Source organism: Lissotriton vulgaris, chromosome 9 (genome assembly GCF_964263255.1).
Source record: "Lissotriton vulgaris chromosome 9, aLisVul1.2, whole genome shotgun sequence".
NCBI classification, from domain to species: domain Eukaryota; kingdom Metazoa; phylum Chordata; class Amphibia; order Caudata; family Salamandridae; genus Lissotriton; species Lissotriton vulgaris.
In genome coordinates, this window is record NC_141697.1 from 225,593,235 (window position 1) to 225,609,415 (window position 16,181).

The 16,181-nt window shown below is 49.0% G+C and overlaps 1 protein-coding gene across 1 annotated transcript in view; it reads right to left on the reverse strand.

Annotated features, from left to right (window-relative positions):
* Nucleotides 1-16,181, reverse strand: part of PNN (pinin, desmosome associated protein) — a 108,722-nt gene that overhangs the window by 32,794 nt on the left and 59,747 nt on the right. The window contains exons 7-8 of the mRNA XM_086937352.1: nucleotides 3,274-3,429; nucleotides 3,046-3,184 (exon numbers count right to left, since the gene is read on the reverse strand). Coding sequence (XP_086793478.1) covers nucleotides 3,046-3,184; nucleotides 3,274-3,429 — 295 coding nt within the window. The remainder of the gene's footprint in view (nucleotides 1-3,045; nucleotides 3,185-3,273; nucleotides 3,430-16,181) is intronic.

A 16,181-nucleotide genomic window follows, 5' to 3' on the forward strand; every position in this document is an offset into this window, starting at 1 on the left:
AAAGACACCCAGTGCCCTGCGACTCCATGTGCCTTCCTTTGGGGTACCTACCTCTGCTCCCAAATAAAACTTACCTCTCGAAGTGGAGGTCGCACCTGAAGAATCACCGTCCCTGAGCCTGCAGCCTTTGTTCCCTTTTTACCTTTCCCATTGAATAACTGAACGCTAGAAGGCTCAAAAGCACCCTGCACCCAGCCGCCCGAGTGGCTCTGGCCGTGCACCCTGTGTCCTAACCTACTTCCCATTTGCCCTGAGCAAGTGGCCAGCTCCCACAGCTGCGTGGCCCGCTAGCCAGAAGCCTCCAACTGAATGCCCCCTGCCTCACGTTGGATAACATTGGGCATAAATACCTCTGCACCCGGCTGCCCCTGTGCCGCTGAGGGTGTACCAACTGTACCAACTTGACCCTGGGAGACCCCTGAGTCTATGCCCAGAATCTTAACTTTATCAGTCGAGTACTCACCTGGAAACCGATAACTCACTTTCCTGCCATAGGATAACATTGACTGGTTTGACTCGAAAAATCTTCTAAGTGTGAAGTTTTGAAACTGAAATATTCCTATAAAACCATCCGAGAAACGAATTTTGAAATACTCACCTGGAATCAGGAGAGGAGCCAGTACTGTACCTTTCAGTCCAGTACTGACCTGCAAAAGTAATTTTAACCGTAATTACCCATAACTGAACTTTCTCCAATAGGAAACTATTGACTGCTTTTCTCTGAAAATTCTTCGAAGTGTCTACTTTCGAAAATTACAAACATGCCTTAAAAATCGTACCAACTACGGACACGTAATTGCTTACCTGTCTAGGGTAGAGTTCCCAGTGCTGGACCTAGGAGCCCAGTACTGGATTACAAAAATAAGGAGAACCTATTTTTCCTGTGACTTGAATTTCCTGCAATAGGATAACATTGCCAGTTTTTCATTGAAAAGTTTCTAAGTGTCAACTTTTAAAATACCTTTTTATTCCTTAAAAATCATTGCAATAACCAAAACGTTTTTACTAAACTGTTTACAGCTTGGACCCCAACACAGAATCTAGGATCCAGTCCTGGGATTACAGAAGTAATCTATCAAGTAATCAACTGCATTTATGTAGACAAACCCATTGAGGTCAATGTTAGATTGTGTTTAGAATTGTGTTGCCTACTGCAACCCCTATACCTATTGGGTTTACAAAGTTTATTGCCTTTCTGCAAAGTATTCATCTGAGATCACTCATATTCAGAATAGTATATTTTGATACCTGTTGGTGTGTGAAACCTTTTGCCGAGTGTGTACAACAAATGCTTTACACGGTCCTCTGGTACTGCCTTACTGCTCGACGAAGCTACCACTTTAGAGAGTAAGGTCACACCTGGCTTTAACCTCCGTTATACCTCTGGGGATTGTGGACTCTCTATATACTGGACCAAAGTAAGGTACAGTGTGTATAGAGCCACTTTCTCACACTGGTGACATACTGGGAGGGTGGATTGTTCAAGGATTACTCTCCTGTGGTGATCCCTGAACAGGAATTCACTATGGAGCGGTACTGGAGGAAAAAGTAAACTCCTTTCCAATGCACCTTTCCCATTCATATTAATGTGTGGGAGCACAAAGGCAGATGGGTGAGCCGTGCCCATGAGCCTAACCAAATCGAAAGCAGCCAGAGCTTTGCATGGATTGTGATGTATAAAAAAAATGCAAGTAAACCTTTTTCCTAGCAGCCCAAGTTGAAGGCATCAGATGGCTTCCCAACTGTAGGTGCTTTAATGTGAGCTCTTACCAATGTGTTGACAAAAAGGTTAATTTAGACGAAAGTCGTCTGGGAAAATAACAAAGCAGATCAGATAAACATTCCTTTTGCAGTTAGAGGGCTAAGATGGGAGGCTCCGTTCAAGCAAGCCCTAATGGCTTGCTTTCTATGGCTGCTCAAATACTCACACATCATGCAAAATTATTTTTAAGTTACCAGTGATAAATTCTGTATTTTCTATACCATTGTCTTTTCAGTCTTAAATATATGTCCTATAAGAAAGCAGCACCTAGCACACACCCCATCACTTTCACAGCGTTGAAGCTAAGCTCTGGGTTGTAAAGTGGGTAGTCCCTTGGACTCTCAGGACCTGCCCTGAGGCTCCCATTAACCAACTCTTCTTCAGTCAACTAAAAGTATAAACTAGTTAGAGGCAGAAAATCGAAAAAAGAGGGGTATTGGGGACAGCAGGTTCATACCAGCAAAGAAGTTATTGCACTAAGAACCATACCTTCCCTGGTGACTCATGTTGTTGGATGCTTTCAGTCCAATGTACTGGAAAACAATTACCATTTGTGAAATAGAGCACTACTAATGCAGCATGACAAAAGATCTGGTGCACTGCTTAAAGGAAACTTGATTAAACCCTTTTGCTGGATTCTAGGGACGAGTGCTAGCTGAAAGCATGAGCTTTGTACTGGAACATCAGAAACAGGTACTTTAAGTAGCAGAAGCAAGCTGTGGCTCTTACTGATTATGTGTAAATGTCCTTGGGTGAAAGGGAATGGCTATCTAATATGCAGGAAACTACACTGCAAGCAATAACTGTCGTTGTCACATTCCTGATAGGGAAGAGCCTCCAACTTAAATAGCTTGGAAGACTGGAGAAACCTTGGAGTTATCCAAATGAATACAGATTCTCAGACAGACTGATGTGGTACATACATTGAAAGAGGAATTTAATCTTATGGTTCAAATAAAAATTGGTAACCGCTTTGGGCAAAAAAGGGCAAGTTCTTAGAAGCAAAATATAAAACTTCACATCTATAATAGCCAGTACCTTAGTAATCCTTCAAAATACCAAAAGAAAAGAGAAAACTAAAGGGGAAAAAACAAATCACGTGCTGGACAGTCTTTAAAAGGGACAGGGTTGTTCGGGATAAACACTAGTATACAGTGGTACTCTACCCCCTCCCCAAGGCTCCTCTGACCTGGAAAGACTATTCCATTGCATACAGAACAGCAAATTAAACACTTGAAAATATGGATAAATCAAATAGGCCACTCTGTTAGCAAGCAAACTACCTTTCATTCTTCTCTGGGAGTCATCGAGCAGCTTCTGAGTAGCTGGATACATTCTGCCTGGTTTATAAAATAGATGAGGTTTTGTCTTGGTTCTTATATATTTAACGATTTTAGAGTTGTGTTCGTTCCATTCTTCTTGCTATAGAAAATAAAGACCAATTAGCATATTCATAAAATAGCCAGCCCAGTATACAATGGATGCCACATTAAATGCCCACACAAACTCACCAAATGTGCAAGTTCGACTTTTTGTTCCAAGAGACGCAGTTCTGTCTGTTTAGCACGCCTCTCCTCAAACAATTCTCGTCTTTCATTTTCTACTTGCTTTTTCTCTTCTTCTGCCTGTACTTCAAGCTTTTTCTCTATTTCCTTTCGTTTTCGTTGCTGAAGGCAAAAACATCAAAAATGGTTTGCTATCACATCAAAAAATTACCAGCAGTAAGTAAGGAAAAGTTGCCTACTGTTAAACCCCATTTCTCCAACATGGAAATGCTTTATGAATACAATCGCTCTAGCTCTGTGTGCAAAATCGTGAAACACCAAAAGAATTTGTTTTTTCTTATAAGCATATACATCTTTTTTTTAAATAAAGCTAGCCAATTAAACTACTGCTCTGGCTCCACCATATAATGTTATCCAATGGTTAATTAAAAAATAAATGCTAGATATGCAGCAAGACATTACACAAAAAAACCTGCATTGCACCCTTAAGCATGTAAATTGTTATATCTGGTTCCTTCCTCTATACTCTATCAATATTTTTAACTATAGTGCATTAGTGCACTCTCCCATTGTATCCCACCCTTATATTATATATTATCAGTACTATGCCTATTTTTACACCTTGTACCTAACAATTTACTGTATGCATTTGCCCGACTGCTCACTCTTACATCCTGGATATGCTGGTTGATTACTAGTGTCACTTTGTAATTTATAACTTATTAATGTGTATCCTACTATATGCACCTACTATATGCACTGTTGATTACTAGTGTCACTTTGTAATTTATAACTTATTAATGTGTATCCTACTATATGCACCTGTTTTTTCTACACACATGTTTTTCTGCACATTGGTACCACTATAGTACACTACTGCTTCCTCTCATACCCACCTAATCCTGAAACATGGACCCCATCGGCAAACACACATACAAAATCAACTACCCACCATCACTCACCAAAAAAGCCGCCAAACGCTTTAAACACAACTTCCTTAAGTCACACTCAGAAACGCCCTTTGCTGACACCTACTTCTCACCGGTCAATGGATCCCTGAACACCGATATCATCTTCCACACTACACGCAGAGCTCAATGGAGAAAAGCGTTCTTCTCCCTACTCACCGTCTCCTCCACTAGAAAATCCGCTCACAGCCAAACTCTCACCATCTCACCATCCCAAGCCTTTCCAGGCAGAGCCACAATCACTATTTACAATAACGGGATTGTCCTATCACAATCCACAGACAGGAACCTGGAACTGCTAGACAACATGTTCCCCACTTTCAAAGAACACCATTCCAAGTCACGGTCAAACACTCATATCTCCCCCAGTCCCACCAACCATGACCTCACAGCCACATACTCTTCAATCAGGGACACACCTACCACCCCTGACCTCCCATCCCCTACCCACTTCCCCAATACCCCAATCCAGCACGCCGTCACAGACACAGATCATTCCCCCTCATACACCGCTCTTTCCCTCGCCCCTTCTACCAAATTGCGGACCTCCACACATACCCTCAACACTCCTATCACACCTACAGCGGGCATTAACACCCCGCTCACCGCTGACAGCACAGTTCCCACCCATAACACACCTAACTTAGTCCAGCACCAGAACAACAGGCATTCCGACAATTCCCCCCCTTTATCCCCCCCCACTCTCAGTCCTCATTACCCTCCAACCAACTTCGCAGAACATACCCCCTCTCCTAACTTAACTCCCCCTCCCCTCAACAGGACCATCTCCAATCCCACTTCCCCTCCTACTCTCAGCCCCCACTACCCTCCTTACACCCCCACCACGGCTTCCAGTCTCCCAACCTTCACCTTGTCCCCCCCCGCCTACCACCAATGACCCCACCCATAACATCAACTTCCTCTCTACCTCATCCACACCCCTCCCGTCCGAAACCTCTCTCATCCCTAACCCCATCCCGCACACCAACACAACGCAGACCTGCTCGAACACCAGCCCGCCCTCCCACCTGCACACGAATCCCCTGTCGAGCCAGTCACCCCTGACCGCCACTCCCACCCTCACCACCTACCCTACGATGGAATACATCACGGCCACCCTCACTCAGATCAAAGAAGACATTCACGCCATCAAAGAACTACTTTCCACTCGCCCCATACACCGCCCACCCTCCTCCACCCCCCCTCCCAAATTGTCTCCTACTCCGCCGGCGGACCCCCACCCTCATCACGCCACACACCAGGCGTCAATCCCTGCTCATAGGCGCAGCAACTGCCCTCGTCCCCCGCATCGCCCCTGCAACCCCTCACACTTCTACACCTCCCAGCCAAACTTGTCTCCCACCCCTCCGAATAACTCTCGCACCCAGCTATCCCCCAATCTCACATCAATCCCAGCTCTTAATCGCAACAACCGCCCTCGCCGCACCCACAACTCTTCCTCTGACCTCGACACACTCACCCTTCTCCGCTCCTATGACCCAGTCCCCCAAACTCACACAAGCACCCCACACCGCAACATTCCCACGATACACCCAAATCCCCTTAGACCACCCACACTAAACAGCAGATTCTCCATCCCTAATAACCTTAGAAAAGTCCCTCTCTCGCTAGAACCATCTAACACCCTCTACACACCCCGTCTCAAGTGCGCTCTTCTCAACTGCAGATCGGCCACGAAACACTCGGCAGCCATTGCTGAGCTCCTCTTATCGCGGGACCTTGACCTAATCATCCTGACTGAAACATGGCTAACTGAATATTCGACACCCATAATGGACATTCTGGTTCCTCCTAACTACCACATTATCAGGCTCGACAGAACAGGCCAAATAGGTGGCGGTATCGCATGCATATACAGGAATAACCTCTCTGTTCAGAAAGTCAATTCCACATCCCTACCATCACCAACATCCTGGGAATACATCTGCCGCGACATTATTAGTGAAGGCAAACCGATATGCTCTCTTCACAGCATTTACCACCCACCCAGGGACAACCTCACCTTTTCCCAACATATCATGGATATGATCTCAACCAATTCCGGACGCCAGCTCACCCAAATATACCTTGGTGACTTCAACCTCCATTGGAACGACCGCAACGACGCGGTGGTAAATAGTCTTAAAAATTTCCTCGATGCACTTAACCTCACCCAAATATGCAACAGCCCGACCCACGTGAAAGGCTCTACCATCGACCTGATCATCTCCAAAGAGGACTCTATCCAACTCGAATCCATCCAACCCTGTGACTGGTCAGATCATCATATTATCACATTCTTTATCAACGAAAAAGTCAAAGTCAACCCGGCGCAACTCTCCAAGCCCAAAGTCTGGAAAAGAGACACGAAAAAGCTCAACCCAGGCTCTCTGCCCCCTAACAGTTGCAATCTCCTACTCCCTCCTGCAGGCGCCTCGGACGTCCAAACTCTGACGGACCACTATCTCAACACTATGACCTCTATAATTAATGAGGCTGCACCTATGCAGCTAAAAAGAGTCTCTACTAAAATCTCCAAACCATGGTACGACGGGAGTCTCAACGAAGATAGAAGAGACATGCGAATGGCAGAACGGACCTGGAGATCAGCCCCCTCCGCATTGCACCTAAAGGAGTTGAAGGAAAAGAGAAACGCCTACTTCAGGAAAATAAAACGCTCAAAATCCAACTTCTTCAGCCTCCAACTTAACCAAGCAAAAAACCGCCCGAGAAAACTGTTTGAGCTAATCAAATCGCAATCCAAGGAACAACCTCAACCACTCAACACTGGTCGTGAGGCACCCTCCTGTGAAGACTTCGCTGCTTTCTTTATCCAAAAAACTGACAAAATAAAAAGCGATCTCCTCATTGACGCAAGCCTCTACTCCAAATCCAAATGCCTAGCACCCGCTGAACCAAAAAACAATGCTACATGGTCAACCTTTGACACATACTCGGAAGAAGAAATTGGCAAATTACTCAGCACCCTGAAACCATCCAATCACCTCACGGACCCCCTCCCTGCCTTCACAGTAAAAGACTTTACCCCTTTGCTTCTCCCTCTCTGGACTAAAATCATCAACAGCTCTCTCCAACAAGGAAACATACCTGACTCCCTCAAGGTTGGTCAGGTCACACCTCTACTAAAGAAACCAACAGCCGACCCCTCTGACCTCAACAATTACCGTCCCATCACCAATATCCCCACTCTCGCCAAACTGCTGGAAAAATGCGCACAACTACAATTGACTAAACACATTGAGCAATTCGATCTCCTCAACCCTCACCAGTCAGGCTTCCGAGCAGGACACAGCACAGAAACTGCTATGACTCACATAATTGACGACGCACTTCAAATGCTAGACCAAAACGACACCTGCCTCCTCATCCTTCTTGATCTCTCCTCCGCATTCGACACCGTTAAACATGAGAATCTACTAGAACTACTAAACACAAGAATGGGCTTATCTGGAACTGTCCTCAAATGGTTCACTTCCTTTCTGCACAACAGGTCGCAGAAATTCAAGAGCAACAACCTGATGTCCGCGCCAATACCTGTAACGGTAGGCGTCCCCCAAGGATCCTCTATCCCCAACTCTGTTCAACCTAGTCATGGAACCTCTCACCACCTTGCTACAAGCATCCAATGTACACTTTCACATGTACGCCGATGACACCCAACTTTACCTCAAATTACAATCACCCAACGACATCCTGCTCCTGAACTCAACGATCAGATGCACCCAATCCTGGCTTGCAGACAATCACCTCAAACTCAATGCCCTGAAAACAGAGTTCCTTCTGATCTCACCTCCAGCGAAGATAGCCACCACCCAACATTGGCTTAAACTCCTAACCGCACTCAATGTCCAACCCACCATCGTGGACTCAGCAAAATCTTTAGGCATAACACTCGACACCAATCTCAGCATGCAGCAACATATCAGCCAGGCAACAAAGGGAGCGAACTTCCAGATCAATACTCTGAGGAAACTTAAACCCTTCCTCCCAGCCAAAGACTTCCAAACTGCGGTACAAGCACTAGTCATCCCACGAATTGAATACGGCAGCACCGCCCTCTGCGGACTCCCACTAACTACAACCGCACCACTAAAAGCGTCTCTAAATGCTGCAGCGAGACTCATCACTGGGTCAAAAAAGCACTCCCACATTACCCCTGACTTGAAGTCCCTGAATTAGCTGCCTTTTGAAGCCAGAATACATCTGAAAATCGCTTGCATGACACACAAGGCGGTACACCTAAATTCACCCGGCTACCTTGCTCAGAAATTGACAATCTCTGGGGGAATCAGAAACACGAGAGGCACAAACAATCTTCTGCTGAAACCTCGAAGATTCCGGAAGGAAAAAACATACAAGCGCTCCTTCTCAGGAATGGCGCCAAGGATTTGGAACTCACTCCCTCCCGAAACCAGGCTTATCTCCTCCACTACACTCTTTAAAAAAGAAGTAAAAGCTATCCTTATGGCTAAATACACTTGATCTACTATCTCGAACCCTATTAACACCCTGCACTGATCTGTATTACTTGCTTGACCCCTTTATTTGTATGAGTTGTCTTATCACTCACATGATTGGCTTTGCAGCCACCTATTTGTATTATTTGTACTGTATGATCTACTGATTTACCTATTTGACTTTGTTCCCTCATGTACCCTTCTGTACTGTATGATCTATTGATTTACCTATTTGACTTTGTTCCCTCATGTACTCTTCTATGTAAAGCGCTCTGATATCTGCGAAGATCTTGTCCGCGCTATATAAAACTTTGAAAATAAATAAAATAAATAAATAAGTGACCAAGATGACCGTGCAACCCGAGAAGCAATTGCTTTGTCAGTTGAAAAGGTGTTATAAGTGAAGCTCAAATAAGGCACAGGGATATTAACCAAAGGACCGTTCATCTAAGTACACTCCAAATTTCCAGCAAGGACAGCAGGTTGCTCATCAACTGAGACTCCATTGAAAGAGAACTAAGATAACAAATAAGCAACGTTTCCTTCTAGGTATGTAACAAAGCATCATTGGTTCTTTACAGAGGTTCATTAACATTTAACTGAAAAGCAAACTTGTAAGCATATCCAACATTTACTCTAGCGTGAAACGCAAAAACAAAAGAATGGAGAAGAGGTAGACCCATTACAAAAATGCAAACTCAACTACAACCATCACATGAGAGCTTGACCTACATGGGCATCAAATCTGCATTTACAATCAAAGCTGCAGCATCCTACCAAAGTGTGGGTTGATATAATCGTAGCTGCTATATATATATATATATATATATACACAGCAATCTAAAATGTTTGATAAGCGATGCTTCAGCTGCTTTTAATCTTGTTGAGGGAGCTTGACTTTCCAGACTGGATCTGGTAATTTTTCAGCAGCAAGCGACTAGCTAGAATACAATACAGCAATCTGCATACATGCTTGGGAATCACGATCCATATGTGAATGGGAGCCTCAAGTGTTTACAGTTACAAATCTTTTTTCTTGCTCGGGTACAAGTGGAAAGTTCTTTAAATACTGAAGGTGTGAAAATACCTTTCAGCTAGAGATTTCGGGGTTGGAAAAACGTATTTTGTATAATAAAAATATTTAAATGAAAATCAGAGATGACTGCAGGAAAGGGTGCCTTAGAACTATCATACAACTAGAGCATTATGAACAGAGTTAGTAGGGCATCCTGGCCTCTACTACGCTCTCCTCAATAACCCAGCAAGTAGACGGTGTGGGCCATTACAAAGACAACTTTTCAGGAAAGACGCTTTTATGAGGGTTATACTTCAGATCCTTAAGACTATGTTGAACTTCAAAAGAGGAGCATACTTTCTGATGTAATGAAAAACCTTTAAAGATTTTTTGAATTGTCTTAGTATCAAAGATGAAAATAAAGAAGTCTTCTGTAGGCCATGGCAGCAGCCAAGAGAATGCTTTTGGAAAATAAATGTATACGTTCACTTTGAATGAATTTTCTTGCAAAATGAAGTGGGAAATACACACAAGGTGAATTCAGGGGCCATGCCACCAGTTTGGAAGATTCTAAGTTGTGATGCCATATTTGGTGCAAACTGCACTGTGATAATCTTCATGATTGCTCGGATGAAAAAAGCAGATCTAAAAAAACTAGGTCTGGGTCATCGTGGTCAATTTTTGGATCAAGAAAACTAGTGGGAAACAAATGCAAGGGTCTATACAGCATAGGTTTTCCTAAGTGATAGTAGCCGAGATAATAGACCAGAGTGATGACTTTTCTGAGGAAAGGGAGTTTGGATAACAGCCGTCAAAGTGAAATGGCATGACATGTGCTTCCATATCGGAGCCCCAATATCACGGATTAAAGCACTTCACGGTCTTTCCCCTGGTAAATCAATAAATGATTAACAGCTGGAGGAGAGGAAGCAGAAGGTGGCAGTGCATTTCTTCAGAGAGCTGAATGAGTGAAAATGCTGAACCAGATGACTGGGTGACGCAATGTAAGGAAGTAACTACCATCTTAGGCTTACATGTAGCTGGAAAAATAAATTGAAGTTCTACCCTAGGGTAGTATGTCTCACCATTACAGAGAAGGGAAAAAAGCTGGGGGGTTTATGAATCCGTCACTGTGACAGGGAAACGAAGCATGAACAGCGAGATGGCTCTTGCGAAACAGGTGCTGGCAGACTGACCCAAACATATGCAGCAAATTTGGTGAATTCTTCAAAGGGGATGGGTGCAAAAATGGTTTCCATTAGTTATACAGCCAAACTGAACACTGCAAGACTACAGGTCAGGTTGGTGACACTCATTTTATTTTAGATGTACGGATAAAAAAGCTACAAGAACCTTTGAGACATGGGGGCGTGGCTACGCGCGCAGCGAGACTGGCTGCACGTTAGCGGAGCTCCGGAGTGATCGCTCACCCAGGGGTTAAATTATCCTGTGTAACCCCCACAAAGGTGGCCCAAACTTGCAGCGAGTGGACAACTAGCGCGGACCCGGCATCGGACCAACTCTCACGGTCCAGCGAGCCCCGGGTCCGCACCGGCCCCAGTGAGGCCACCGTCGCCGGAGGAAGTGATTGCGAGCCCGGCGAGGCCCGCCAGGCAAGCCCGGTGCTGGGACCGGAAGCGAAGGCCATACCGACGGAGCGCCGGAGAGACGCGAGCTGTGGTGACGGCTCTGGGGCACGCAGGAGCGAACAAACCCCCGGCGGGCCATCGGAGACGGAGGTGTCCCGATAGGTAATACACGGAGGGCTGAGAGGTGGTGCGACAGCGGACTACCGGGGCCGCCATCCAGACTGTGGCGACGGGCCCGGCCACGAGGAGAAGCCCATCCCCCACTCGGCCCACGCCCGCGGAGCGGGTCGACGCTGCCATCATAAACCCGAGAACGATCGGATCACCAGCAGGACGCCCCCCGAGACAGAGGACAGATCCCTGGCGCCGCCTGCAGAGGCCTTAGGTGGTGAGTGCCGCGGCGTGAGAAGCACCAACTGCCCGACGGGCAAAGAACGTGAGCTTGCCGTGCCTCGCACCCCCAGCAGTACCTGCCCGGCGGGCACAGAGCGCGGGCTCACCGCGCCATACATAGCGGAGTCTACAGGCCCAGACCCATGAGGTGACACACACCAGACCTGCCACACAGACATCAGAGAGTCACCCACCAGGGCGCACAGCGGACCACACTCGACCCACAGTGCAAAGTGACCGAGGGGTGACGACGGAGGGGGCCGTTGGCCACTCACAGGACACGGGGCCCGACTACCCACGACGCCCGCTGCTGCTGAGGACGACCGACGGGCACTGGCACTGAACGCGCGCACCGGACGGTGAGGGCTGCTGGGTGCGGTGGGCGCCGCGGGGGGGACGCCACCAACTACGCGCTATACACAACACAGGCGCTCTAGGGATCACGGCGCAGCTGGACACAGCGAGGGATAAGTACGGAGCCCGGAGCGCGTCCAACTGAGGGAGGGGTGCACCACAATCCACTACCAGAGCCTGAGACTGTGCAGAGCGGAATAACGACCACCGCCGACGCACGCTGAGCCTTAGACGGCCCGATCGCACAGCAAGCCCCCTGAAGCATCGTCGCAACCTCGCCCAGCGACTCTGACCCCCGACGTGACCAAGGAACACCACCCTGTCCGAACTCTCCGAGAACCAGTCCCCTCTCATGTCTGGGGGTGCCGGGAAGCGCACAGGAACGGGGAGCACATCCCAAAAGGGCAAAATGGACAAGTCGCAGAAGCAGACGGACGCGGACCCAGTGGCGGCCAGACTGGACTCGGTACTGGCGGCCATGGAACGCCTGGAAAATTCCATCCAATCCACCCGGACGTCGCTGGAGGCGAAGATAGACGGAGTCGCCATAGACCTCACGCACTTGAAGGAGGACCATAAGAAACTAGCCGAACGCACCAAAACCCTGGAAACTACGGTGACGGGCCTGGAACCTCGTGTCACCCAGTCGGACAAACAAATTAAAGACCTTCTCAACAGGGTGGAGTTCCTGGAGGATAGGGCAGAGGATGCAGAAGGACGGGCGAGACGCAACAACGTCCGTATAGTGGGCTTGCCAGAAAAATGGGAAGGCAAGGATCCGACCTCCCACGTAGAGGACTGGCTGCGCGCCCTGTTACCCGAAGGCACCCTCTCGCCATACTTCGTGGTGGAACGGGCACACAGAGTCCCAACCAGGCCACTTCGCACCGGCTCAAACCCACGCCCCTTCCTGATCCGTATTCTGAACTATAGGGACCGAGACACTGTGCTGCGAGAAACTCGAAAATTGGGCACCATCCAAGTAGAAAATGCGAACATAATGTTCTTCCCAGACTATACAATCCAGGTGCAGCGCCAGAGGCAATCATTCCTAATGGTAAAGCGGAGGCTAAGACAATTGGGGCTCACGTACTCCCTCCTCTTCCCAGCGAAACTCAGAGTGATCGCGAATGAGAAGACGCACTTCTTTGACTCCGCGGAAGACGTGGAAGCCTGGCTGGACAATGGGACGGACAAGAGCACGGGGAGGCCTGGGCACACGGACAGACCTAGGAGACGCAGGAGATCCAAGAGAAGACGCGGAGCCAGGTCACCCTCCCCCACGGCCAACAGCAGCCAACACGGCGCAAGCCCACCGGAAGAGGAGGTACGCAGGGAACAACGGGAAGCCCTACGGATGGTTTCGGAACTCAGCGGCTCCCCATCGCGGCGCACCCCGCCAGCCACCAGCCCTGGGATATCGCCGAGCGACGATGAGGCGATATATGGTCTCCCGGACTCGCAACTCTCGGGTGGGCTACCAGACATCACCCCACAAACGTCGGACTTATACGGCTGAAGAAGAGCCGCTATATGGGGCACCCAGCGGTGGAAACATGGACACGATGCTGCCTGGCGGAGACGGACTCTGAATATGCAGTAAGTTGAAACAATGCCACACCCGCTATTACAGACTGCGGTGCAGACGCCCCAAGACACCCGCAACACATGGGCCATCGCACCAAAAAAAGTCCACATGGGTGGGCGATGGTTAATTGCTACAAACCTGGCCAGGGTAGCGGCCCCGTGTCGTTACAAACACACTGCTCCGAAAGACGATGAGCCAACCTGCTGGCCACTCGGGCCTATACTTACACCCCCCTGGGAGGGCACTCACGCCTGCACGCTCAACAGACACTCACTAGCTGCTTGCACTGCGTGATGGACAGCAACCCCCCAGAATGGATTGTTCGCTCTTTTTGCGGAATGTTTGGACGGCTGCCCGTTTGGCAACCGACCCGATGGTGTTATCCCCAGTTAATGTTTACCCTCCCTTTCCCTATTGTGAAAAGCTGCATGCAAGGACCACAGGGGTGCTCGCTGGACTACTTCAGGGGTTGTCCGGACAAGGGTGGGGGTGCTCTGAAACTGGGTGTGGGGAGCCCCATTGAAAGGGTGCCTGAGGCGAGGGGGAGAACGGGTGTGGCTGCCTTGTTGAATGCTGATGGCTGATGTCAAAATGTGTACCTGGAATGTACGCGGAATACATACACCCGCACGCAGGTACATGATTTACTCATACTTGAAGAGGCATAAGGTGCAGATAGCGCTCCTGCAGGAGACACACTTGACAGCCCCAGAGGTACACACCCTGCGCAGGCGGTGGCGAGGTCAGATCTATGCGACCGGGTTCTCCTCCTACGCCAGGGGAGCATTGATATGGGTAAGACCAGGGCTCCCATTCGAGGCTGAGGACTCACACATAGACACGGAGGGGAGGTTGGTAGCAGTGAAGGGACGCCTGGATGGCCGGCCACTGGTGGTGGCGTCGCTTTATGCCCCCAATACAGACCTGCAGAGCTATCTCGAAATGGTGTCCACAACCCTAGCGCACTGGCACGGGATCCCCTGGGTATTGGGGGGGGGATTACAATAGTGTATTGGATGCCACACTGGACCGCTCATTCCCACCTCTCCCCGGCGCACCAGTGGTGGGTGCCATGAAAGCTCTTATAGCCTGGGCCTCACACTGGAACTTGCACGATGTGTGGCGCCACCGGAACCCAACGGCCAAGATGTACTCGTACTACTCAGGAGCCCACACCCTGCACACCCGGTTAGACAGGTTTATGCTCACGGACGATCTACTCCCACTAGTGACGGAAGCGCTTTACATGGGCAGGACACACTCCGACCATAACCCACACATGTTAACGGTCTCATGGGCGAACACTCGCCCCCCTGTCCCCACCTGGAGGCTGCAGCCGGACCTCCTTCTAGACGCACCCTTCCGGGACTCATTGTTCGCACACATTGTACATTACTTTGAGGATAATGCGGGAACGGCCACCTCACTACAGATGGAATGGGAGGCGTTCAAGGTGGTCATTAGGGGACAGTGCTTGGGAACACAGGGGAACCTCAAGCGCCAGGTGGAGAGGGACTTACACAGGGTGGAGGAGGAATTGAGTCAACACGAACAGGACTCGGTGGGAAGACACGACACTGGGCTTCAAACAGCGCAGGCGAAGCACGAAAAACTGATGGAGAGGCTCAGATGTCTGAATTTCGCGGCTCATGCGGCGCGCACACACGATAGGGGGGACAAGCCTGGTAAGTTGCTGTCGTGGCTAATCAATAGAGAAGACCGGACAAAGCCAGTCACAAAAGTACTAGACATGAACGGGGTACCCTTACACACACAGGCAGAGATCCACGGAGCATTCACCGCACACTACAAAACACTGTATCGCTCTTGCCTACCCACACCCCCCCCGGACATGGAGGAATATCTTAACCAGGTACTACTGCCGTCACTTACCGATGCCCAACGCGCTGTCCTAGCGGCACCCTTATCCCCGGAGGAGCTCCGGGAAGTCATAGCGGCGCTCTCCAACGGAAAGTCCCCTGGCCCCGACGGACTACCGGCGGAGTTCTATAAAGCATACCAAGACCTCCTGATCCCTGAACTCGTAAAACTGTACGAGACGGCCCTGGAGGACTCCTCCCTGCCACCGTCTCTGAGTGAAGCTACCCTGGTCTCCCTCCTGAAACCAGGTAAAGAAGAGACGCTCGTGGGCTCGTATAGGCCCCTTGCCCTCTTAAACACAGACTACAAAATACTAGCCTCTACGCTGGCGAGGAGATTGGCCCAATACACGCCTACCCTGGTCCACCCAGACCAGAACGGGTTCGTACCCACACGCAGCACATCACACAACATCCGCCGGCTGTTCAGAGTACAGGAGTACGCGAGAGGCCCTTGGCCACGATCGGGTTGCATAGTATTAGACCTGGAGAAGGCATTTGACTCGGTGGAGTGGCCGTTTCTTAGGGCAGTTATGCAAAGGTTTGGCCTGGGCGACGCATACCTGGACATGGTGGGACTCCTGTACCAAACACCAACCGTCAGGGTCCGGATAGGGGGTCTGATATCGGAGGCCATACGGGTGAGGCG